The sequence below is a fragment of the Accipiter gentilis genome, chromosome 7, assembly GCF_929443795.1.
Source record: "Accipiter gentilis chromosome 7, bAccGen1.1, whole genome shotgun sequence".
NCBI lineage: Eukaryota > Metazoa > Chordata > Aves > Accipitriformes > Accipitridae > Astur > Astur gentilis.
In genome coordinates, this window is record NC_064886.1 from 26,314,456 (window position 1) to 26,339,580 (window position 25,125).

The 25,125-nt window shown below is 36.1% G+C and overlaps 1 protein-coding gene across 6 annotated transcripts in view; it reads right to left on the reverse strand.

Annotated features, from left to right (window-relative positions):
* The window catches only part of FTO (FTO alpha-ketoglutarate dependent dioxygenase), a 258,770-nt gene that overhangs the window by 187,130 nt on the left and 46,515 nt on the right, over positions 1-25,125 (reverse strand). For 4 of the 6 annotated variants that reach the window (XM_049806746.1, XM_049806747.1, XM_049806744.1 and 1 more), the window contains exons 2-4: positions 23,829-23,906; positions 15,560-16,217; positions 6,817-6,960 (exon numbers count right to left, since the gene is read on the reverse strand). In XM_049806746.1, the coding sequence (XP_049662703.1) occupies positions 6,817-6,960; positions 15,560-16,217; positions 23,829-23,906 (880 nt within the window). The remainder of the gene's footprint in view (positions 1-6,816; positions 6,961-15,559; positions 16,218-23,828; positions 23,907-25,125) is intronic. The other 2 variants (XM_049806750.1, XM_049806749.1) reach the window with 1 other exon arrangement.

A 25,125-nucleotide genomic window follows, 5' to 3' on the forward strand; every position in this document is an offset into this window, starting at 1 on the left:
CACAAATTCAGGACAACTATGGCAGGGACATCTCAATTCAGTATTTATTACAAAAACAAAATGCCACAAAACATATGTGAACTGTCTAACACATATGAGAAGTGGCTTTTTATTGTAAATCACCATTAACACCAACTTAGCAATGTACTTAGTACAGTTTCAAGAATGGCCACACAATCTCTTCTCCTTAAAATAGTCCTGCCTTCCATATAGATGCTTACAAGATGCATATGTCATTTAACTAACTGCTAGGTAAGAAAGAGGTTTTTGAGAATTGGACTACAATTTTCTGCTTATGTGACTGCTCCTCTCCCAAAGCTTTCCCATTGTCTGTGAAAAATGCTGTCACTTGCACAGACTATTTTTCTGAAGTTTGATCAGGCTTTTCACTTGTTTATAAATTTTAAAACACTACAAATTACCCAAATTTAAAAAAGTAATTCTAGAAAACAATCAAGAAAACCCAATGAAGTTCAATACATACTAGAGTGCTATCCTGATCAAAGAGAATTTTCTCAATCAAAGCCTAATCACACACATTAAAGCTATACGTATTTACCTGTATTAACAGGTTACCGTTGTGCCACCAGTCACTGTGTAAGTGTGGATAATTACTTGCACTTCAGGCAGCATAATGCCTAAATCGGTTTCCCCAAACTACTGACAATATTGAAAAGGGCTTGTTTGTATTCAAAGGAACACAACTTGGTTCGTAACAGACACTTGGTGTTTGAATGCTGGAAAAAATAACTTCGTTTTTCTGTCTGAGGTGGACTACCTAAGTAACAAGGACACTATGTCCTGCATACAGGTATATAGCAAAATCTGTATTTCTTTTAAATGGATTGGTTTATTCTTCTATTTCTACCACTTTCTGCCTGCTACTTCCCAATGAATCATCTGCCACCTTATGGCCAGATCCCATTGTAGGACTGCTATAGCTGAGGCAAGATTTATTAAAAGAAATTAATCACATGGATGATTGTGTACAGGTGGCCAAAGCCACCTTGGAAAACAAAATTATCAACCTGAAGTCTGTTTAAATAATTTGGAGATCAGATTTTGACTTTTCAGATGAAGTACTAAGAAATCACAAGGAAGTTTAGCAGATATTCTGATTAGTTGCAAATGCATAAAATTTTTTGACACAGAATCCAGCTACAGAAACTTCAGATAAACACACCTTGTGCAAAAAATAGTTACAAAATGGAGTTTTTGTTTAATACTAATCCCTATTCTTCACACCTGCAGGAAAAGAACAAAACGAAACAAAACAAAACCCAAACCACCACCAAAAACTAAAATCCAAACACCACGAAACTATCCAAGGTACTTGGGTGCTTTAATACATGTATCCATGCAAGGCCTCTGTCAAGTTGATAACTGACACAGAAAAAACCTAAGGGTAAGGAGAGGTTAAGGGACTTGCCAATGTTTGCATGGAAATTCTGTGAGAGAAGCAGGCTTACAGCACTTAAAACTAATGCTATTTTTGTAACACCTGACAATCCTTCTACTATCAGATGCAGACTATTATTCTCCACATGGACCCCCTTAACAGACAAGCTTCTCGGTGATTTTCCTGCTATTTACAGACAGCAGATACATTTTGGAATTTGGATGCTGCATATTTTATTTTAAAAGGCGGGAGCAAGTTGATGTCATAGATCTTTCTGTCCCTCCCCTGCATGGACTTCTGCCATACTGTTCTTTTCTCAGATACGTCCCTCCCAGCACAGAATCTCAGCACGGTCCTCTCCACTGCTTGAAACTGCTGCCAGCTCCTCTCAGTCCCTGTCCCTGCTCTGTCCCCACCTCACTGTATGCTTTCTTCTAGACAGCTGAATTACCTGGGCACCAACAGCAGAAACACTGAAAGCCCTCTGTTTGCCTAGCCTTTGTTAGAAGAATGGACTAATGGATATGTGTATGTATATACACTTAACTAACATACATATACTTAACTAATTCTACTACTTAACTAATTATCAGAGCACCAGTGAGGTGAGGAGCCAAAGCCCTCAGGGAGAAACAATGACTGCATACCCGTGTCACTACAGACTATTAAGACAACAAGAAATACAAGGTAGAAAGAAAGGAAATTAATTCTTAGCCAATCCTTACTGAAAGGAGTAGGGACTAAAGGCCCAAAACTTATTACTTCTAGGTAAAGAACTTCCCAGGAAAACACAAACCACAATGGAAAATGCTCACAGAATTAGCAACGGGGATTTATACCATCATTTCTATCTTCTTTGAAATGTTCTTCCTGAACTTTTTTGACAGTTGTCTTTTTGTCATCTATTTCATGAAGCAGATAAAAGGTGAAGCGGGTTTTAAAGCACTGGCAAAAGCTTTGATATTCTAAACACTACAAATATCTACAAAAAAAAGGTGAAATGCACTTGTGCTATTAGTTTTCTTAACTACCTTAAACAAATAAAGAATTTCCTTTTTAACCATATTACAGTGCCTTTTTCAAAAGCACAAAAATGTTTTTCCACCATTTCCAATTCTACTTGAATCCAACTGCACATAATGCTTCAACAGGAGAAAACCTAGCCAAACTGATTTTATTGTAGCTATGTCAACAAAAAGCACCAGGAAGGTATGTCTCCTTCTCCAAGAAATTATGGGGCAATGGAATACTATTTTCATAACTGAAAGCTAGAGGGATGATCTGTACCTAATTAATAAATATTTTTAGTTTTAAACCAAGTGTGCACAAACAAAACACAGAATTAATTAAAAGGCTGAACTAAAAGGAAAGAGAAAAAAAAAAAAAAAAAAAAAAAAAAAAGGATGTCCGGAATTTGCCAAATTTCATGATCACAGTTTGGTAATGACAAATATGTTTCTGGGGTTCGAAGTCTTAATAATCAAGGAATACAGCATTTGGATTAAATGCGGACTCAAGGGGAAAAAAAGGCGGGGTGTGTGTGTGTGTGTGTGTGTGTGTGTGTTTAAAAAACTCCAACGCATTCAAGATGCTAGAGAGCAAAGAGGGTTCAAGTTAGTTTGTGGAAATAGAAACAGATTAAATATCTAGAAATAGTTTAATGAGCCACTACATACATGTGGAAATGTTTCCATTAAATACTCATCATTAACCACAAGCCAACCTCTGCAATGTGTGCACCCTACTTCCGGCTGGTTAAGAAAATAATTTTTTGATGCTTCTTGAACTATAATTTGCTGGCAGTGGGGAGTGGTATAAGATTCCAAGTTCATCTTCATGCTGTTTTAAAACCCTAACCTTCAAGCAAGAGCTTGATCTATGGGAAACAGCTGCAGAAAAGTAAATCTCCCTTTGAAAAAGTCCAGAATGTATTTTTGTTAAGTATGTTTTGAAGTCATGGTAGGAAAATTAGTGAAAATTGTAAATCTGCTTGCAAATCTGGTCGTGCCTAACTCAAAGATTAGGGGAAAGATTCCAATTTAATAGTAAGACCATGACAACCCTAGTTAAGCATGCTCTAGGACAGAGCAGATGGGGCCCTTTGCTTACCTCCACGCGTTTTGGATTTATTGCATGCACCCAACACGTTTCATATTAGACACCCCTTGACTGTGTACTTGAGACAGCAGGGTTCAGTATGCACTTCCTCCGCAGACCAATATATTATTCTAAATTGAGCTAAAGTGTTTCCGTTTCATGAGTGACATAAAGTTCAGATTTGAGTTTTTAGGCAGCAGATTTGCAGTCATTCACCAGATCTTTTTTTCTTCATATTAGGAAAAGTAAGCCTTAAAAAAAAAATAATCAAACCCACAAAAAACCTGTCTTACTGAAAGTAATTTTGGATTTGTTTGGTTTTGTTTAAACAAAATACATTTATACTATTGTAATAGCTTACCTGAAGAATGGATTTGATCATCTCATGTTTAGTACTAACATACATTTAAATTATGGCTTATCATTTCATCTGAAAAGGACTGCTGAGAATGCAGGTTTAAATTTACATTTTAAGACTGCGTTTTACTAAAATTCTAACCAGAATAAGAAAAGACATTTTATAGAGCCAATGAAGAGATTAACATAAATACTACGAAATGTCTACTAGAAATACTAAAAGCCTCTCCCAAACTTTTTGTTACTTTGATATACCGATTGGTCAGGATTTACAAGTTACTGTAATTACACATTACTATTAGAAATATCAAGCTACCACAATTCCTTATCTAAGATTTGTGTGTACAATATTAGGAAATAGTTGGGGTATTACAGGTACAGGAATTGATAGGACCTGACTTTTTAATTATAAGCAACATACTGAATTTGACAATTCAGTGTTTTACAACATTTGTATAAAGCAGTAAGCACTGCACCATTTCAACAAGTGGAAGAACAGACCTACAGAATTGCTAAGTTTTTTGCTACAGTCAAATGAGTCAATGGTAGTCAGAAAAAGTACAGAGTCCTACTAATCAGTCCCTGTACATCAACAGCTACTACTAGCTGCAGTACTCTTAACATATTTTCTAGATGCCTTACACACTGCTGCCAGTGCTTTTAAAATTATGCCAGCAAGAAGACTCTGCTTACTAAAATGAGCTTCTGGAATGTATCACGTACAAATGCACAAAATAAATGAATCTAAAACTGTATTTATTGTCAAGTTACTTTTTGTACAGAGTTTTCATATTTTATCTTTTAGATGGCATCCTCAAGATGCCTCTTAAAAGTCAGTTCAAAAGATCTTTACAGTAAAAAATACACTAAAACTGTATATGTCCACTTATATTGTGTTTCACTTTAAGGGAAAACGATAAAGGCAGTTCTGCTGTACACAGAAACCTAACAAAAGGGCCAGTTTGAGAATACTCTCTCCAACTGTATGAAGTAACAACTTTATTTAAAGTAATTGAGAAAAAAAATACAGGTTATGGAAATGCAGAAGAGATTATCAAACACCTGGACCACAGAGCTCAAATCTGTAGCTCTCTACAAAGCATTAATAAGAAAGTGATTTACACATCATCTTCAGAAGAATGTTTAATATATCCTTTGTTTCCATCTAAACATGATCATCATGTTACGTGTTAAATAAACTAACTTTCTGACCCACCCTTCAGATAGCATCCCTGATAATACTTTAGTTACTATATATAAATTCCATCAGGGAATAAAAAATGTCCTTATGATCTGCTAACTCAGTCAACTACAATCTACAGTATTTTGCAATAAAAATACTGAAGTTAGACCCCTTTTTTTATTAATTGCCTTCTGCATCTGTTGCCCAGCAAAGCTGCGTATGCACAAACTTTCCAGTCAGGAAGGATTAGGCAAGAAGTTTCCTTGATGCCCAAACTGCTATTGCACAAAAATTGATTAATAATTCCCTTTCTAGGAATGTTTAGCTGCCACTTAAACTTCGCTTTCATATAAGAAATATCTCTGTTTCCCTCCAGGCTGCTATACTTTATCCACACAAATACAGAAAAGGGAGGCACATCCACACCACTGTGCCAAAAGATGTCACATCTTAACACTTGATTGTTCATGTCTGAACATATTTAAGAGCACAGAGAGTCCGGTTCTCTTACTCAAGATACTTCACTGATGACAGTGCACAGGATTTCATGAGGTAACCAAGAACAAGGAATGGTATATGTTTTTTAAGATTGCCCACAAATGTATTGCTTGTAGTAAGTAAACTGTTTTCATATTTGTTGGAAGATAAATGTAAAAGGGAAAAGCAAAAAGACTGTTCAGCCCAAGAAGTTGGCAGTGTGACAGACAAGTCATTCTAGGGACGTTCCATGGATCTACCTTCCAAGTCACAAACACATAAACAGGGAACACTGCAAGTGCTCTCGCTCTTTGAAGAGGATGTCTGTCAAGCCAAGTCACTAACCAGGCCAACGTGATGTTGTCAAAAGCATTGTTCACGTTTTGAGTTGTGTGATTTAATGAAATTTGTTTAAACAAAAATGATAATCACGAGAAACACAAGCCAAAAGAGAAAGCAACAAGTTTTGTGTCAACAAACCTTAGCCACAGTTCTTGCTTCATTTCTTTCAATGGAAAAACCCTTAGTGTGTGAGCTCAGCTGCTCAAGTAAATGAACTCAATTTAATTTTCTTTTTTTAATCCTCTACACTTGAGATATTGAGACTTGCTCTTGCAGTATGACAGCTCTGTTCATTATGACCTTAGTATAAACCTACTACTAGAAAACAGTATGTTTGAATACGCACATGGAAAAGTATAGCAGACGAAGTGTCATGTCCAAAATTGGTGACCAATAAAACATCCACAGATTGGCATAACGGTTGAAACTTCAATAGCCACAGTACCCAAAAAAACCTTTCAGACTGCTACAGCCACAGCTTACATAATACATAGCCACTCCATAAGCCAAATTCAAGAACAGGAATTTTTTTTACTGAACATAACAGATGCAGATGCTCACAGTTACTCAGTAAAACTGCATTAAGAATAGAAAAAGGAATCAGAATCTACAAATACAAGGATGGGACAGATACAGCTCAACTTCTCACAAGATTTGGGGAAGTTTTGCTTATGGCCTGAAGCCTGGCTTGGGCTAGCAATTCTGACTGCACAACAGACAGAAAAGGCTGAAAAAGTATATTTACTTTCTTAGCTGTGAAGTGAAAGAAACATTAGGAAAAAAAAGTTCACCAAAATACACTGGAAGCGGGCAGGATTTATTATACACTCTAGCCAGATCTCACGTCATTCTAAATAGGGAAAGTCCTAAATGAAAGGAAGGTATGATAATCAATATTAAAATAAGTTTCATTTTCTCTGTTTTCAACAGAAAGTTCACCTTCTTAGCCCTTCAAAATTACCAAGCATCAAGTAGAAGTCTCCTTGGTGAAGTGGTATTGCTAATCCAGGTGTCTCTATGTCCCATGCTACCTTCAAGCCTACATGCCAAACGGCTGGGTCTCTTCCTTTCAGTTTTTGTTCATTACTTTCTTCCACAGCTGAACCTTTAAAGAGAGAGGGAAAACCACCACAAACAGGACCGACAAGGTGAGAACCATAAAATACAAAATCTGGTCTAACAATACAGACTTAATGATACCCCACATTGGTACAATCTTAATAGACTTAAAATTTCTATAATCTCCATTTGGTATAATTACCATCTCCAAATTCAAAAGTACATAATAGGTAAAAAAAAAAAAGCAAAGCCATATGAGATCAAGAATTTTTTGTAACCTACTATACTGAGATGAAAACTTATGTTAACTACAAAGTAAAGGAAAATCAAGACAAAGTTTGTAACAGACTCAAGTTTTTCTGAAGTTCTCAAGTATGTGAAATGGGAGTTTTAGTTAAGCTTCACTCAATTTTATTTCTTTTTTACATTACTAAAACTGTAAGGATAGAAGGAAAAAAAAAAAGGAAAAAATGCAGCAATACTGACATAAAAATAGATAACTTCTGAAAGAATTTCAAGTCATAAACTGCCAAAGCATTTTAGGAACAATTTCATTCGTTCACATACTTGCAATTTCACCAAATCATAAATTGAGACAAAATAATGTGAAATAATGGGTACAAAACACGATCTAGACCAACAAAGTTAAGCAAATCTTGGAATCATATCTGTCACTCTCTTCTCAAAATTATTAGTCAAACATGGTAGATAACACGTGCAAGAGTCAATGAAGCTTCAATACATTTGTCACAACATTTTTCTTATCATTAAGCAACATGAATGTGTTGAGCTTGGGGAAAAAATAATCCACTGCACAGAAATAGTATTTAGAGCTTAATCCCTCAGAACTATTTTCATAAGCTTACTTCACTGCAGTATAAATTGAAAGATACAGTCAGCATTTATAACAGGGTATTTGGGAGCTATGGTGTAACAGTTTTATGGCTAAAGTAACAGAGCATTTTGACAGAGGAAGGATGAAGTTTTAATAAGCAGGTGGCACAGGATGGCAGTTAGAAATGATCAACTACATAGCATGCCTAATTATTGCTTGTAAGTTAGTAACTGTGTGTGCCTATTTCACTGTCCATTTCAAATATGCTTTCATGCAATGATTTTTAAAACTTTTGTCTTCATTTAATTCCTGAATAAAAACACTAAAATAAAAATTTATAACTCTTATTATAATATGGACATAAAAAGTGACCTTGAACTCACACTTTCAAAATATTCAATTCATTCATCTCATATGGTTACTGATTTGTTTGTTTAGTTGGGGATAGCCTTTAATATTTAATAAAATGTCTTAACTTTCTATGTCAATTAAATATTGCCTAAATTCAGGAAGCAGAGTGCCAAAACCTTTTCAAAAGCCAATCTAAAGTTCTTTGTTAAAACTTCTACTGTAAATTCAGTTCCCATATTCCCCCCCTTCACTACTGCAGTTCTCATCCAGCTGAAGCATTGGCTCAGGAGCAGCTCTAGGCCTTTCTATCAAGGAGCACACAAATGAGAAAACAAGACCTAGCAAATACTCAGAAAAATCAATACTAAAGTCTTCAAGGGGCTTTCATATTTTCTGCCCTGTTCAGATAAATTGTAACTTAATTTAAGAAAAATGTTTTCTGAAAACTGCAAATAGGATGGCTTTCAAGGCATTTTTAATGCAATACATCATGGATATTATAAAAAGAGGTAACCTTTCTGAGTTAACTCTCTGTTATGCTGCTTTCCCATTCAGTTTGGCAGCAGCACTGTTCACAATATGGCACCAATAAAATATAAAACTACAATCAGAGACAGCAATTTCAATCAAAGTTTCCTGGGGTCTCCTCATAAATCCAGCACCTTTGGAATGTGCTCGTTAAAATGACTTATTTTTTGCAGTTTGATAAATTTTTTATTGCTTAAGTACAGAGTTCAAATGGAGCTCACAGTCTCCTTTTCTCTATATTCTCAATTATTGCACCTTATAATTATCAGCAGCAATTGAAACTGATTGCTCCTACCATGTTATTTTGGTAACAAATGGAAGCAAGCTGCTACTAGCTTTTAAATGCAAGCTATTCTGAAAGTGAGAGTGAGGGGAAAAAAAAAAAGACGCCTTAGCATTTGTGGTATATCTCTAGGTAGCACTGACAAACTTTTACATAAAAAGAAGTTGTTATTAAATTCTCTGTGTCACACCTCAAGCATGACTGAATGCTGTATATTCATTGATATAATTACAGTTCCCATTTAAGTGAAAACATGTGGGTGCATCTAAGCCATAGGTATTTGACAGTAACCATGTGGATCTTGCACATACACGGCACCTTAAGAACACGTATTTGTTTTAGAGTATACCAGACAGAAAAGGTCAAATGTAGCAGTATTTAATAGAAATATAATAAAACTATCTGAAAATTCAAATTCTATTCATTAAAGATTTACAGAACTTGGCCTGCAAGAAATCTTTATGCTTGCATCCCAAATGGAATGGTACAACTAGGTAACAAACTTACCACAACTAATGACAATACCTCATCAAAACTGTAATTAAGGTAGAACCATGAAAGAGAGAATGTAGTTGCAGAGAACTGGCCACAACATTATGCTTCTAATTAGACAGCTCAAATTTCAGAGATGTTCCAGCTCTAAGACGTGATCTTACCAGTTTTGGGTCATGGTTAGGTTCAGAACAACATGAAACTTGTTTTCCTGGATCTAGTTTGGTTATTGTTCCACAGCACAGACAGTAAAAGTAGCCTTGAAAGGTTTCTTTGCTATTTGGCCTCAAAATCTTCAAGAGTTTGAGAGTTTTTTGACACTCTGAAACCTGAATGTTCTCTATTCAAGTCAAATTGTAATGCCAAACTAGATCCTAAATGTAATCTTAAATCAAACATGACTTCTTAGACAACAGAATCCCTGCCAACACATTGCTAAAAACAAGGACTGTAAACATCTACTTTGTCATTAAATCTAACTGACCGTTGTTATACAGAACAGAAAAAGGAATTAGTTTGTTTTGGTTTGGTTTTTTTTTTTTTTTTTTTTTTTTTTTTTTTTTACAGATTGATTGATTTTTCCAGAGTTTAAAAGAATTTGGGCATGTGTTCAGCAATTAATGAAATGTATACATTATTACAGTCTTCCATAACAACTTATACAGGTTATATGCAAGTAGTGAAAAAAGCAGAGCATGCTTTGATTTTCAGCAGCTGGTGGGAAAGAATGAGTATCTACCAAGAGTTATTTCTTCTACCTTATTAGTGAAAAGCCATAGCATGAGAGGTTAAACTGTACTAACATTTTAAGTTTTGCTTGCAACTGACATTCCCAAAAAGAAAAATTGGAAGATTTGCCAACATTGTTCTTATCAATTAATATTTGGAATACTGTGTCCAAATATATCAAGAACAAAAGCACTAAGAACAAAGAATATTCTGTCATCCCTTTATTCTTGAAGGAGAAACTTTATTTGATCAAATCAGTGAGAGCATGGTTAAAAAAAAACAACAAACCAACAACTACACAACCCACAACATTTAATTCAAATTATGATTTCTTTTTAGAAAACAGGGATTCAAATGTATTATTATAAGAGTAATTGGATCATTAAAAATTTGTGATTCTCTCAGAACATAATTCCAACTGGCCAGAACCTACAAATTACAGATGTGACCATTTCACTCACATACTTATTTCATCATAGAATGGTTTGGGTTTGAAGGAGCCTTAAAGATCATGTAGTTCCAATCCTGTTGCCATGGGCAGGGACACCTTCCACTAGACCAGGTTGCTCAAAGCCCCATCCAACCTGGCCTTGAACACTTCCAGGAACGGAAGCAATTTCTTAAGAAGTAATATGTATTTTTCTACATACTATTTGTAATCTTTCAACAAGCAATATTTTTACTACACTATTGATATTAGAAACCATTTAATATAATTGTTCTCATCCCGCAGAAGCATCTACTCCATGACTTTTATCCATTAAGCAGTACATAAAGAGGATTATCGGTCAACTACAAATTTAGACTGACTTCAATTCTGAACTGCTTTTGTACTTTCAGGTTTGGGGTTTTTTTAATTTAGTGAGGAAACATACATCTGTAGTGAATGTCAATTATTTTTAATCACAATTAGTGTAGAAATGAAATAGCTGTCATTTGGTTTAGTGCCAGGATATTGCTTCTAACATCACAGTGTGAAAAAATACAAACAGCATTTTACAAAAACAAGCATAAAACCTCCTTCAAGACCAGTCATTACTGCAACTGTTACACCTTTCAACATTACCTTGCCAGTGAACAGAGCCAGTTGTTTAGTATTTCAAGAGATTTATACTGCAAGTAGGCCTTACAGGAAGAAGACAAACAAGATACTGTTAAGAATCTAGAGAAAACTACTTATCTAACCTCAAACAAAGTTTGTAGGAAATCCAGGTAAGAGAAATATGGACACTTCCAGTGACTACATTATTTTCCATCCCCTTTAAGTTAGTAACTGTAATAAGTCTCTACTTCAAAGAACATCTTTAGAACCAACTAGTGCTCTGTTAAGCAATAAAACTTCCTACAAAACTTAGAAAGACCTGAGGGAAAACTGTTCATTAGGAAATTTTCATGGATAAAATCCAATTTTTGAAAATGCCCTTATTCCACCAGTATTTGGATTGCAATTCACTTTTATAAATAGACCATGAAATAAAAATGGGTTATTAGCTTACTATATTAAAATCCTGAACAAGTTTTTACCTTAATGCTCTCATGTCACAGGATATTTGTAAGCTAATGTGTTATTAAAAATCCTAAATTGGTCAAAATTTGGAATTCCTCCTCCATGGTAAATTCTGAAAAGTAAATTAATTCCAAATAGTGTTAGTGACAGTATAATTGAACACACATTCTGTAATGTATTCAGTTCTGCATATGCACCATGACTACCGCTCATGCACTTTCATGTAGTATACATATTAAAAGGAAATTTCCCAAATTTTTGTAAGAGCCTATTCTTATCACTTAACCTACTTTTAACTTAGTATAATGTAATGCATTTTATTTTAATGTAAATAAAAGCAAATACTATTCAGATGAGCATTAAGCAAAATGTCCATCTTACTTGGTTGTTGGAAATGTACCTCATTTGAAGTTGCTTTGAAACAGTTTGACACTGGAACAAGTAAACAGTGATACTAATTAGAATATCAGCTTGTTCCAATATCTTTATGTTGGCTCTCAAATTTCTTTTCTGGCATGTTAAAAACTGCTTCTACTCCAATTAATACCGATCAAAGTTTCAAACATTAGATTTTCATTATGGCACCCAACACTGAACAAGCAAACAAGAAAATAAAGTTGTTTTAATTACAGTAGTACCTGTTTCAATACCATTTAATCAAATAAGTAGGTACCAAACAAATAACAATATAAAAATGCAAATTAAAGTAAAAAGAAGACCATATAACCTGAGTTGTGCATCTCTAAACAGTCTAACAAACAGGTGCCATAACACAGTAAGATTGCTTGACTCCTAGGGCTCCTGCTGTTCAAAATCTGAAAACCCGGGGATTCTGCATTTGTACCAGCATAGATTGGTACTAGCCATGAAGCTCGGGAAGCCCGAGCTTCCCCGTGCTAAGGGGCTGCCACAGATCCTCAGTGTTTGGAGTACCACAGAGACCACTGAGAATTTGAGGAATAGAGAGCTGACAAAAAAATGCCCAAGACCTAGCAGAAAAGAGAATCAAGATAGTTTTAACAAATATCAACATGCTTAATTTATGTTTGCATTTCCCACAGAATCAGTGTTTTCTCCCAGAAAATTACTAATCCATCTAATCAACATCTTCTAAGGAAAAATTGTTCCATCAAAAAGTTTCTGACCACCTCTACTCTTTTTATTATGTATTATATAATGATTCTGTGATAGTCTTTATACACTACAGTGAGAATTCAATGCTAAGTCAATACTAAATGAATTAATGGAGTAAGTACTAATAAAAGATACTGGCATAAAAGGAAACTGTATGTATGGAAAATGGGAATAGGAGTCAAGATACTATCCTACAACAATCATCATAAAGATGGGGAGCTTCCTCATGCTTCACAGTTACGGAGACCTTGGTAAGAGATACAGGAAATATTGACAGTCTTTGTGAACTGCAGAAACCACCGACACATTGAAGTGATATGGAACTGGAAAAAGTAATATTATAGGCACTGATAAGTTTGTAACCACCAGCGTTTGAAAGCTGTAAACAGGAAATCAGAAGACCAAAAAGACAATCTATTTATTGCTCTAAAATCAATTAGACTAATTACTCCTCTTGGATGTGCTGGGTAGAAAACTTGAACACACACACACACAAGTATTTACTGTCACTTTAATTACAATGCCATATTCATAAACTATAAACAGGTTCCACTTCCTCCAATTTATGAATAAGTAGGCCAACTATAAACACAGCTTCCCTTCAGGGATATCCAATGGCAACCACAACCTGAACCCAGACAGGTGTGAGTGAGCTGTTATCACATAAAGGTATACTAGAGGACATTTCTTCATGATGCTCAGGAGCCATGCTAGGCACCTTAAACTCCCTCTAAAGTTCATGAAACCAACTATCAAGTGGAATTCAATCTTGTTGAGATTTAGATCTGACTTCATAAATAATTTTCTTCCAAAAAAAGCATCTTTTACACTATCTCCAGCTACACTGAGGTTTTAATATCACCACCTCCCGCCAAGAGATCCCACACACACTATGTAATCCAATTTCAATTTAATCAAAACCTTTCAGGATCATTGCAAAAAAAATACAAAAAATTTGATGTAGTAATTTATTTTTTTTTTTTTTTTTTTTTTTTTTAAATGTAAGTGATAGAATAATCAATTTATTCACTGGAAAGGTCCTAGCTTTTTTAAGTTTTCACATCTATTTTGAAATCCTTCAGGAAAAACAAACAAACAAACTTTCAGGTATGAAAAAAATCCCGTATGTGGCAAAAACATTAATTTCATATAGATATCAAAATAATTTTTGGTTTAAATATTCAAATATTTATTTCTACCCTCATCAATCAAATCTTGCATAGAAATTGCCATGGTATTAAAACAGCATAATTTTTACCTAACTTGCTGAACTTGAAGAAACAAAATCAAGTGGTGAGTTATAAATAAACATAGCAGCTTTCTTATTTGTTAATTTATAGCTCTGTGAACTTAAAGGGACTCATTTTTTACCCTCCACAAGCAAGCTTTACGTTGAAGTAAAAAGTTTTTAAGCATATTATAATAAATCCTCACACACACCATTATTACTTCAAGTTCATGTTTATGTTTCTTTAACTTAAAATGTTACTGAAAAAATATTTATCTACAGCACTACTGAAAAAAATACATTTACTGGACATAAAATATCACTTTCTTTGGCAAATAGGACAGAAAGAAGTTAATGAACAAAATGACACTTCTATTACTTAGGGAATCTCTTCTATTGAGTTTGCTAAGCCAGTTGATGTTTTATGCCCAGGAAAATGTAAATATGATGATTTAAGCTGAATGTTAAGTAACAAAGTGACCCATAGTTTCAAAACTAATAACAAAACTAACAGGAGAATGCACATAAAAGTATAAGCTATTATTTTTACATCACGGTCTTTAGCCAAAACCTACCAAAGTCAACATGAATTCCTCCCACGTTTTGAAGCAAACATCACAGGACTTTTGGAAGGACCAAATTATGAAATGTAACGGACCATTTGCAAATTCAAATTGAGTGTCTAAATTCTAATCTTATGTTTGCAAAACTGGAAAGCATTAAAAAAAAATCCAAGGCTTTGTTCAAAAATTGTTAGGAAAAAAATAAATAAAAATACTCAACCAAAATCCTCAGGTCTGTTCTTAAATAAAGATAAAAATGGGAAAGGTACTTAAACTGAAAATTAAGTATTTAATGACTCTTCAACTACAAATACTACTTTTTCCCCTCCCAATACTGCATTTAAATGTTTTTTACATAACTAAGAGTCTGCAAAGCCCGTCAGACTACAGGTCTTTTAATGGAAAACTTTCACCCTTCCCAACTACAGAAATGTTGGCAAGTCCTCCGCAAAACATGCATTATTAGCACTACAGCATGCCTAGACAAAATGTATGTACTTCCAAGCAAATACAGTAATACTTTCATACAAAACCAACCTAAAATGATCTTCCCCAAAGAAAGAAGAGTAGTAAAATCAGCATAAAGCAGAAGCAAGTCTGTATATGATAAATAACACAATAAAGATGGTGATCTCAACTACAACAAAACATTTTACAAGATAGCAAATACGCACATGTGTTAACCTGAAATAAGTATTTGACAGATTTTGATTTCCTGGCTCTTAGTCAGGAAGTTAATCATACCAATTTTTAAATCTACTTAGAGAACAACTGATAAGGCAGCTGCAGTAAACACAGGTATATTTTGTATAGGTTTTAGTAGAAATAAAGATAGGGCTTAAATACAAAAAGTACCACAATGGATTCAGAAGCACGTGACAAATCTAGATTAACCTGCAGGTGTGCTTATGTACCTACACACAAGGAAACATAAAAGAGCTTCAAGGATTTAAGATATTTATATCACTAGTCAACTCATACCTCCCATCACTCACCTTCACAGCTATAACTGTACACAGCAACCGTTGACCTTTCAACCAGATTCTCATCATGGTGCCAGCTCACTGCCATGTTCCCCATTCCAAAATAAGGTTCTTGTTTCAAGTACAGCATTTGTAGTGGATCCATATAATTTAATAAAGTCAAGTTATAAGATGTTCTGTTCTTTAGACTTATGTAGTCATCCTCTGATACACAACTGCTTTGATCTTTTGAAACTGACCCTTTATCCATAAAAGAAGTAGCAAAATTTTGCTCCCTATCTATTACAGTACTATCTTTAATTTCTTTGGTCTCAAACAAATTTTGTCCTTGTAATGCTTTCACTGCTTCAATATGCAAGTAGTCATTAAGTCTGATTAATGCTTTACAAGCATCATGTACTTGAGGACTGCAATATTTTATATCATAACCTTCAGTAGGCCAAGGAACTGTAAATAATCTTGTGTTCAAGTACTTGTAAGTGCATCCTGGGTTTCCAATTAATATACGAGACACTGGGGTAACAAAATCTTTTCCTTTGATCCTTACAAGATCTTGAAAGAAACAATCGTGTTTTCGCAAGGTCAGAAAGCCTTCTTGTACCATTTGATGGAGCTCTTCAGGTATTGTATCAGATTTTCTGAAAATCAGCTTGGAATATTTGGTCTTCCACTAAAGGAGAGAAAAACCAAACCAACAAACAACAAAAATAGCAAAATGATTATCCTTTTTACAGGAACCAAAGTATTTCATATATTTAAGAACAGGCAAGGTTAAGTTGACAAGTTATCAAGCATGAGTCTAGAATATGGTGAAGAAATAGGTGCCAGTGTTTGTTACTTTATTTTGATATTCCAATATATTGCAGAAACTATGGATCTATACCAGTGGCCTGTAACCAGAAAGTATAAACAGGGCAAATCTCTAAATAAATAAATATATCTGAGGATTCTGCAGAAATCAATACAACATATAAGCTCCCCTGATGAATCTGTAGATAATATTACCTTTAAGTATACAAACAATAGAACATTAAGCAGTAACAAAGCGACTCCTCTTTTTGCAACGGTTGCAAAGACCATTCCGTCTCATTCTGATGTACAGAATTCTAGAGAGCTACATGATAAACTGAAATAGTTTCATATAACAACAATTTTTAGGGCAAAAATAACAAATAAAAATGTAAATTTTCAAAAAGGGCCAACGTTCTGCTGTGCTGCACCTCTGTCATCAAAGTAGTCCTTGACATACTGGTCCTTTCTATTTTCACACTCCTCAATGCATGCCAATTAGGTCTCCTATTTTTATATAAAAGTTCCCCTTCTAGATAAAAGCAAATTTCCAAACTTCTTTTCCTCCTCATCTCCCCACACGTAATATCCTTTTTCCTCATATCCTCTTCTGGCCACATCAGCTCTGGTATCAGCTGGAGTTCAGAATCCAGCAGTGTGTGGAGGCAACAGCTCCCAGCAAGGTATAACGCTGCTAATCAGCAGTATCTTGCTTGTATGCAAAATACTGATTCCAACTCCAGGAAGGCTTGGATAATTTTATTTTGTTAATCTGGTTTTCTAAGGAAGTGAGTATCACATAATCATACCTTTTATTGGTCGCCTGTAAATCTGCTTTAACTACTGTTGAGACTGTTTGCCAAACCAGACAAAGGCTAAAGACTAAGTTCCCACGTATTTCATTAAAATTAATAGATAAATAAAGGAAACAGATGCAAACTAGTGCCCTCAGTAAGGGAAAGGCTGTAACGTGAGCCTATCGGGTATTAATTAGCAGGTGTGAAGCTCTGAACAACTCACTACACCTACTTCCTTTTGTCCAGAAGTTAGACTCTAGTCTGGGGAAGAGGTAGATACTGTTGGTGTTGAGGTAAAAAAAAGAATCAGGTAAACTGAAATCTGAAGGCATTAAGCAATGTGGCAAGAGCATATGGATGCACAAAACTGATGATCAAAACTTTTACTAACATAATAGCTTATGTTCAAAGTGCTTTTAAAAAGCAAATAAATGCCACCAGCACAAAAGCAGAACACTAACCTACGATCCATCTGTGGGCTCCTTCTGGTACAACTCAAACCCACTTTACTAGTACTATCTACTTCCAAGTCAGATTTGAACCTGCCTTTCAGGAAATTAATTTTAAAATCCAGAAAAGGTGCCTTTAAAAAACACAAAGCAGGCAGTAAGTCAGCATACACATTTTCCACTGCATGAAAACAGTTAGACTTTTGCATCATAACATGCTGATATCCTATAACACTGAAGAGATGGCTTTATAGGATCATTTGTTTCTACTAAAAAGGGGAACATAAAAGAAAGTCTATTTTAAAAATAATGATTACACATAATAAATCTTATTTTATCTATAAACCTTGCCACCATTTCTTGTGAATTTCTCCAGTGGAACTAACTCCCTTTCTTTACACATTCTTATGGTTTCGAAAAACTTGCTTCCTAGAGAGAGGAAAAATGGCATAACAGTACCTACAGATAATAATAGTTTCTGACAGTAATACTTATGTAGTTAACTTTAAATACTAAAACTTGAAAATAGTCCCAGATATCCGTTTAAAGGTCCCACTACAATCCCCAACATAGAACACTGGATCCCAGCTTTCAATAAAAAAACTGAATATAAACTTGATAAACGCAATTCACCTGAGCTTGCCAAAAGCCTGAAACAATTCCTTTAGAGGTCCTGAACTGTCCCCTTTGTTTCAGTCAGTGCTTTGTATCTGTAGCCTTTGAATAGTACAGTGAAAAAATCCTTATAAAGAATAACTAATGAAATCAGTAACTGCAAATTTTAAGGATTTACAGCTATAGGTTACAGTCAGATGTGTGGGTATAGGTTGATGGGAATCATAAGTATTCTTTCACAATCATACTTAATCATGACAGAACGTTGTAAGTTGTGACATATGAAGATTACTAATGCATGATTTGTTTCACTATGCAAATGATATGTATAAAAGAAAGAGCCCTAACAGTTCTATAGCAGTATCTCCGTATTTCTTTAAATAATTCTAAATAAATAAATGTTAATAAATATGGGAGGTACTCAGGTCAGATTAACCAATTACCACATTACATATGCTATTATGGCATATTTTAAAAGTCATTATTACTACGTATTTTTAAACCATTTAATGTACTGAATTTCTGATATGAATTGCACACTTGAAATCCCAAACAATTATTACAACAGGAGGAGAGAAACACCAATACGATGCAAAGCAACTAAATACCTGAAAACATGCACTAGAGAGGAAGCACACAGATTTTACAAAGGTAACAACATTATATTCCCCTCCTGAACTGTACAAGTAATGTCTTCCACATTTTGTTGCCAGCCAAGTCAGAGGCATTTTACCCTTGGGTTGTGTTTTAAGATTACATGCTTAAGAACTATTTTATCATTAAGTTTCACACAGTATACTTAGGATTCTACCTTAAAACAAACAAACAATAAAAAAACAAACCAAAAAACCCACCCAACACAAAACCCCCACACTGATATCTCAGAAGCAGGGAAGTGGAAACACATTTCCAGCACATCCCATGAAAACAGTCTGGTCTTCTTTAAATCTCCAAGTAATCACTGTGCTATGTCCTACATAAGGAAAGCATTAACCCATCAGAACACGGGGTGAATGCTGGGTTCACACTGGACATCTTATTGTTTTGGGGGGGTGGGGAAGGGAGAGTAATCATGTACTCTGTGTTGTAACTCTGATAGCAAGTATTAAAGGTTAATTCGCTATTCTCTCTGAAAGAAGTAAGTACCCTGCTGGCAACTACAGGACAAAAAAAAGCAAGCACATTTGATGCTGAATTCTTCATATGAATGTTACATGCATTGAGTTGCTGGAGCGTGTCCAGAGAAGGACAACTGAGTTGGTGAGGGGCCTGGAGCACAAGTCTTATAAGGAGCAGCTGAGGGAACTGGGGTTTTGTAGTCTGGAGAAAACGAGGCTGAGGGGAAACCTTATCACTCTACAACTACCTGAAAGGACGTTGTAGTGAGGTGGGTGCTGGTCTCTTCTATCGGATGGCTAGAGATAGGATGAGAGGAAAGGGCCTCAAGTTGCACCAGGGGAGGTTTAGATTGGATATTAGGAAAAATTTCTTTACTGAAAGGGTTGTCAGGCTGTATTGGTTTTGTGTGGCAAGGTTTTGGTAGCAGGGGGGGTTACAGGGGTGGCTTCTGTAAGAAGCTGCTGGAAGCTTCCCCTGTGTTCGAGAGAGAGCGAGCCCACACCAGCCGGCTCTAAGACGGACCAGCCGCCGGCCAAGGCCGAGCCAATCGGTGATAGTGGTAACGCCTCTGTGATAACATTTTTAAGAAGGGAAAAAAGTTGGGATGCAGAGAAACAGCCGCCGGAGAGAGGAGTGAGAACATGTAAGAGAAACAACCCTGCAGACACCAAGGTCAGTGAAGAAGGAGGGGGAGGAGATGCTCCAGGCGCTGGATCAGAGATTCCCCTGCAGCCCGTGGTGAAGACCCTGGTGAGGCAGGCTGTCCCCCTGCAGCCCAGGGAGGTCCACAGTGGAGCAGATCTCCACCTGCAGCCCGGGGAGGACCCCACGCCAGAGCAGGCGGATTCCCGAAGGAGGCTGTGACCCCATGGGAAGCCCGTGCTGCAGCAGGTTCCTGGCAGGACCTGCGGATCTGTGGAGAGAGGAGCCCACGGAGCAGGTTTTCTGGCAGGACTTGTGACCCCGTGGGGGACCCACGCTGGAGCAGTGTGCTCCTGAAGGACTGCACACCGTGGAAAGGACCCGTGCTGGAGCAGTTTGTGAAGAACTGCAGCCCGTGGGAATGGCCCACATTGGAGAAGTTCGTGGACGACTGTCTCCCGTGGGTGGGACCCCACGCTGGAGCAGGGGAAGAGTGTGATGAGCCCTCGCCCTGAGGATCATTAGTGACGATAATTACCGCCCGTGACGGTAATTAGTGAATGATCTCTCCTGTCCTTATCTCGACCTGCAAGCTTTTTTGTTATATTTTTCTCTCCCCTGTCCAGCTGAGAATGGGGGAGTGATAGAACGGCTTTAGTGGGCACCTGGTGTCCAGCCAGGGTCAACCCATCTCACAGGCATTGGAACAGGCTGCCCAGGGAAGTGGTTGAGTCACCATCCCTGGAGGTATTCAAAAAGCACATAGACAAGGAGCTTCAGGAGATGGTTTAGTGGGCATGGTTGACGGTTGGACTCAATGATGTTAAAGGTCTTTTCCAACCTAAACGATTCTATGATGTTAAATATACACATGCTTTCACTTCTAATGGTGGTACTCAACACAGAGAATCACCCTACAGGATGACACAAATGACAGAATAAAGTTAGAAATCGGCAATAAGGGCCCCTGATAAGCAAACTGCCACTTACATCATGAAATTATAGTTTGTACTTAAGATATTTGTGAATTGCCTTGTTAATCGGCTTTTTCTTGTTTATAACTGGCTTTGAAGATTACATTATTTCAGCCTGTGGTTTGAGGCCCATTTCTAAAATCCTTCATCAGGCGAGACACAATGAAAGAAGATGCAGTGAAGTTTGGCTTGGGACAGAATTTCTTAGTTTTGTTCAGACTGGACATTTCCACACCTGACAGGATAGTGTAGTTTTTTACTTGCATTCTACCTAATCTTTCCAACATGTTCAAAGAATACTGCTTTATAAGGCGTGGATCCTTAAAGTAAGGTAGGTCTCTGCAGGAAGACTGACTGTAAAACTGAACTGTATGTGAAATTTTATTTTGCCAATTTGTTGCCTTCAAGCCCTCACCCTTCTTTTCCTCTCCATTTGTAGTACATTTAAGCATCATGGAACTTGTAGTACTGTCATGGTTTAACTACCCATACTAGCTACTGTGAAAAAAATCAACTCTATCCCAGCCAAAAACAGCACAAATATCTATAGCTGTGATTTAAGTAACATTTCATAACCATCCTAAAAATTTAAAAGGTGCTCGTGATGCTTGTGATGTTTATGATTGTAACATATACTTAAAAATATCTAGCATGCACACAAACACTACACAAAAAGTATAATTCTATATGATGCAAGAAGAATGTATCTAAATTCTATTAAGGCTTGAACAGGTCTGCTTTCACTGCTTATCTTGTTCCCACTGTCTTCTACATTTATGGGTTACTAATTGTCCTGTTTTCAGCTGGGATAGAGTTAATTGCCTTCCTAGTAGCTGGTACAGTGCTATGGTTTTGAGTTCAGTATGAGAAGAATGTTGATAACACTGATGTTTTCAGTTGTTGCCAAGTAATGTTTAGACTAAGTCAAGGACTTCTCAGCTTCTCATGCCCAGCCACCAAGAAGGCTGGAGAGGCACAAGAAGTTGGGACAGGACAGCGCCAGGGCAGCTGACCCAAAGTGGTCAACGGGTTATTCCATACCATGGGACGTCACATCTAGTGTATAAACTGGGGGGAGTGGGGGTGGGGAGATCGCTGCTCAGGGACTAACTGGGCATCAGTTGGCAGGTGGTGAGCAACTGCATCGTGCATCACTCGTATATTCTAATCCTTTTATTATTACTATTGTCGTTTTATTAGTGTTATTATCACTATTAGTTTCTTCTTTTCTGTTCTATTAAACTGTTTTTATCTCAACCCACAAGTTGTACTTTTTTTCCCCCCTATTCTCTGCCCCAACCCCCTAGGTGGAAGGGGAAGGTGGTGAGTGGCTGCATAATGCTTAGTTGCTGCCTGGGATTAAACCATGACACTGATACTAAGCAAATGAGATGCCACTTGGGCAACCTTGGCTCCATCTTCTCTTTTCACATCAGCTCCACGAGACTGTTGATTTACAAAGATGGGAAAAAGGAAAAGATGCTAGGCATAGCAGCTCTTGGCAGCAACAGATATAAAAGAAGAAACAGGAGGGGATGTAACAGGACGAAGAAGGAGAAAACAGAAGCCTGAGTCTCAAAAGGGGAAAGAGCTCCTTCTTGAACATTAGTTAAGACTGAAAAGAATGTGTTTGGGGTGGGGGTTTTGCAGATTAAAAAAAATAATAATAAAAAAATCATTCTGTTAGGCTCTTTTACACTTTTCCTTGCCCTTACCCACAGAAGTGCTTTTCTGGTTAACAGCAAGCTATGTGTTTTCATATTATTATCCTTACAGCTGTTGAAGATTCCAGTCAAGAGCTTACTTCTACTATGTTCAGCACTGTAAGAATACAGAGGAAACCATGCTTTCCCCAAGCATCCTACAACCTAAATGAACAGGAAACATAAGGGAAGTCTACAGATTACTCAATATCACAACTATAATCCCATGGCAAAACTAGAGTTTGACTTCATGCTTCTGACCCACAGTCCAGTACCTGACCCATAAATGCATCTTTCCTTCCCTATAGTGTGATGTGTGCTAAACCCTTCTTGGCCTTGGAATCCTACAAAAGAGGAAATTCATCCTTGCAAGGAAAGAGTCAGACCTATTTTTATGCTACCATATACACCTTTGAGCCATATATCAATACAAGAAAGGTGACATGCCTGTAATGTAAGCACACTTGCTGTAGCTGTTCAAACTACAAGATTCTTTCTTATGCTTTTCATCTTACCGTGTTCCAATTTGATCTGATTGAACCTACAATTGTCACCAGATGTTTTGGACCTAGAAAGATCCAAGATAGATGCAGAATAATCTATTAATTTCATGATACTCTTCCATACACTCATTTGGTTTACTACTCATGTGGCTACTGGGCCTGTTTTTACTTTTATTTGGTTTCATTTGAGGCATGCATTCCAATTTCCACAGTTTATTTTGTAAGCAAAGTCTTAAGGGTTGCTTATTGTTTGAAATTAGAATTAAACCAAAAAATTTCAATTTTCTATGTTCATATTTTCCCTATTTTGCCAAACCTGAACTATAAAGAATAAGTCTCTTCACTACTCAGAAAAAAACCACCAAAAAACCCCCAAAATCTCGAAAAGAATGGTGACATGTATTTTATTTTATCAAAGCATAAGAAACTGTGACTCATTGTTACATGTGTTACCTGGTACTCAGGTACTGATACTCAGGGCAAAATCCTAAATATAAGTTAAGTTTTTGTTCTTGAATATCTCAATTCTAGAGGTCTTATTTCACACCACCTGAAAGTACATTATCAGACATCAGGATACCTTTTTCATATCAGATTTCACAGTGTCTCTCTGAAGAAAGATTTACTTGTTTTTTCAGTGCAAACAGCCATTTTAGTTTAAAACAAATACAGTTAAAGCAAATACATTACCAACTGATGGAAATCAGCATCGGCTGGTGTCATATATGGAAGTCTATTCCCTCCAAGCTCTTCAAGAAGCTTTTTTTTCTGTTTTGGAAGGGTAAAATTGAAACAGAAAATTAGACTAAAACCCAAGACATGAACAGCCAAGTATAAAAGTAGTTGTATTAAAAAGACACAAACATGTGCAATTATTTCTCTTACTACCTTCAATTCTGGAAAATTAAATAAGGAAAAATGGATGCAAAAAAACTGGTGGAGCTTTTCCAATTACAAAGCAGTAAATCAGGTCAAGTAGTTTCAGAGCATGTGAGTATTTTTCCTCCTATATTCTTTTTTAGATAATCAGTCCTTATTATACTGATAAAAATCCATCTTGGTCTTATGTTCTTCAGAACTATGCCTACTTTACACCTAGATACTAATTTCTGATTTCTTTTTCATTTTATTTTCTATTTCAATTTCTGGATACAATGGGTACAAAGCTTATATTACATTACATGGCTCAATCATATACTTCATTAAAACAATGAGTTTTGTCAGGCATACTCTAAAACGTTTCCCGAAATGGGTGTATGAACGAAAAAGAAAACATTACCTACTGCATAACAAAGTCCCTACAAGCTGACAATATTTAAAATGCCATCCTCAAGAACTGCCATCCCAGCAGACAGCCACAAACCTGGTTTGATGCTGGCAGCACGCTAAGAACCAGCTGACTGTGAAGAACAGGTTTTCTCTGTCTCCCTTGTTCTCTTAACTCCCTTTTTACTTCTGTTTTAGACCAAGAGTATCTCCACCAATGTTTAATCAACACAACCACTAAGAAATTGCTAAGATAAAAGCCTGATTCTCCCCAAACTGCATTTTCAAGGTTTTTATTAAAAATAAATAAATAAATATAGAATTTTTGTATGCATTATAAAATTAATTGTGCAGCTAAAGATTTGGAAAGTGCAAGAGATGCTTGAAACATGCCATCAGATTTTTGGAATCAAACAATCCCAATCCATGACAAGTCCATATACATTTATCTATCCACAGTCAAACTCAACACTAACTCAACATGATGTAAGTACAGATTAACAACACTGTAAAAATTGTTACAGTGGAAGTATTGGCCTAGAAAATTATTACACTGTTTCCTTTATTTCTTCTTTCTTTTAGCTTGCAAGGATGGTTTCTTTTCAAGCTTTGATCATTGACAAGTATTTACTAATAAAAATGCAACTCAAAGTTCATAAAACTACATCTGCCATAATGCTTAAATATTTCAGATAACAGGATCCAAATTCTTATTTTATTG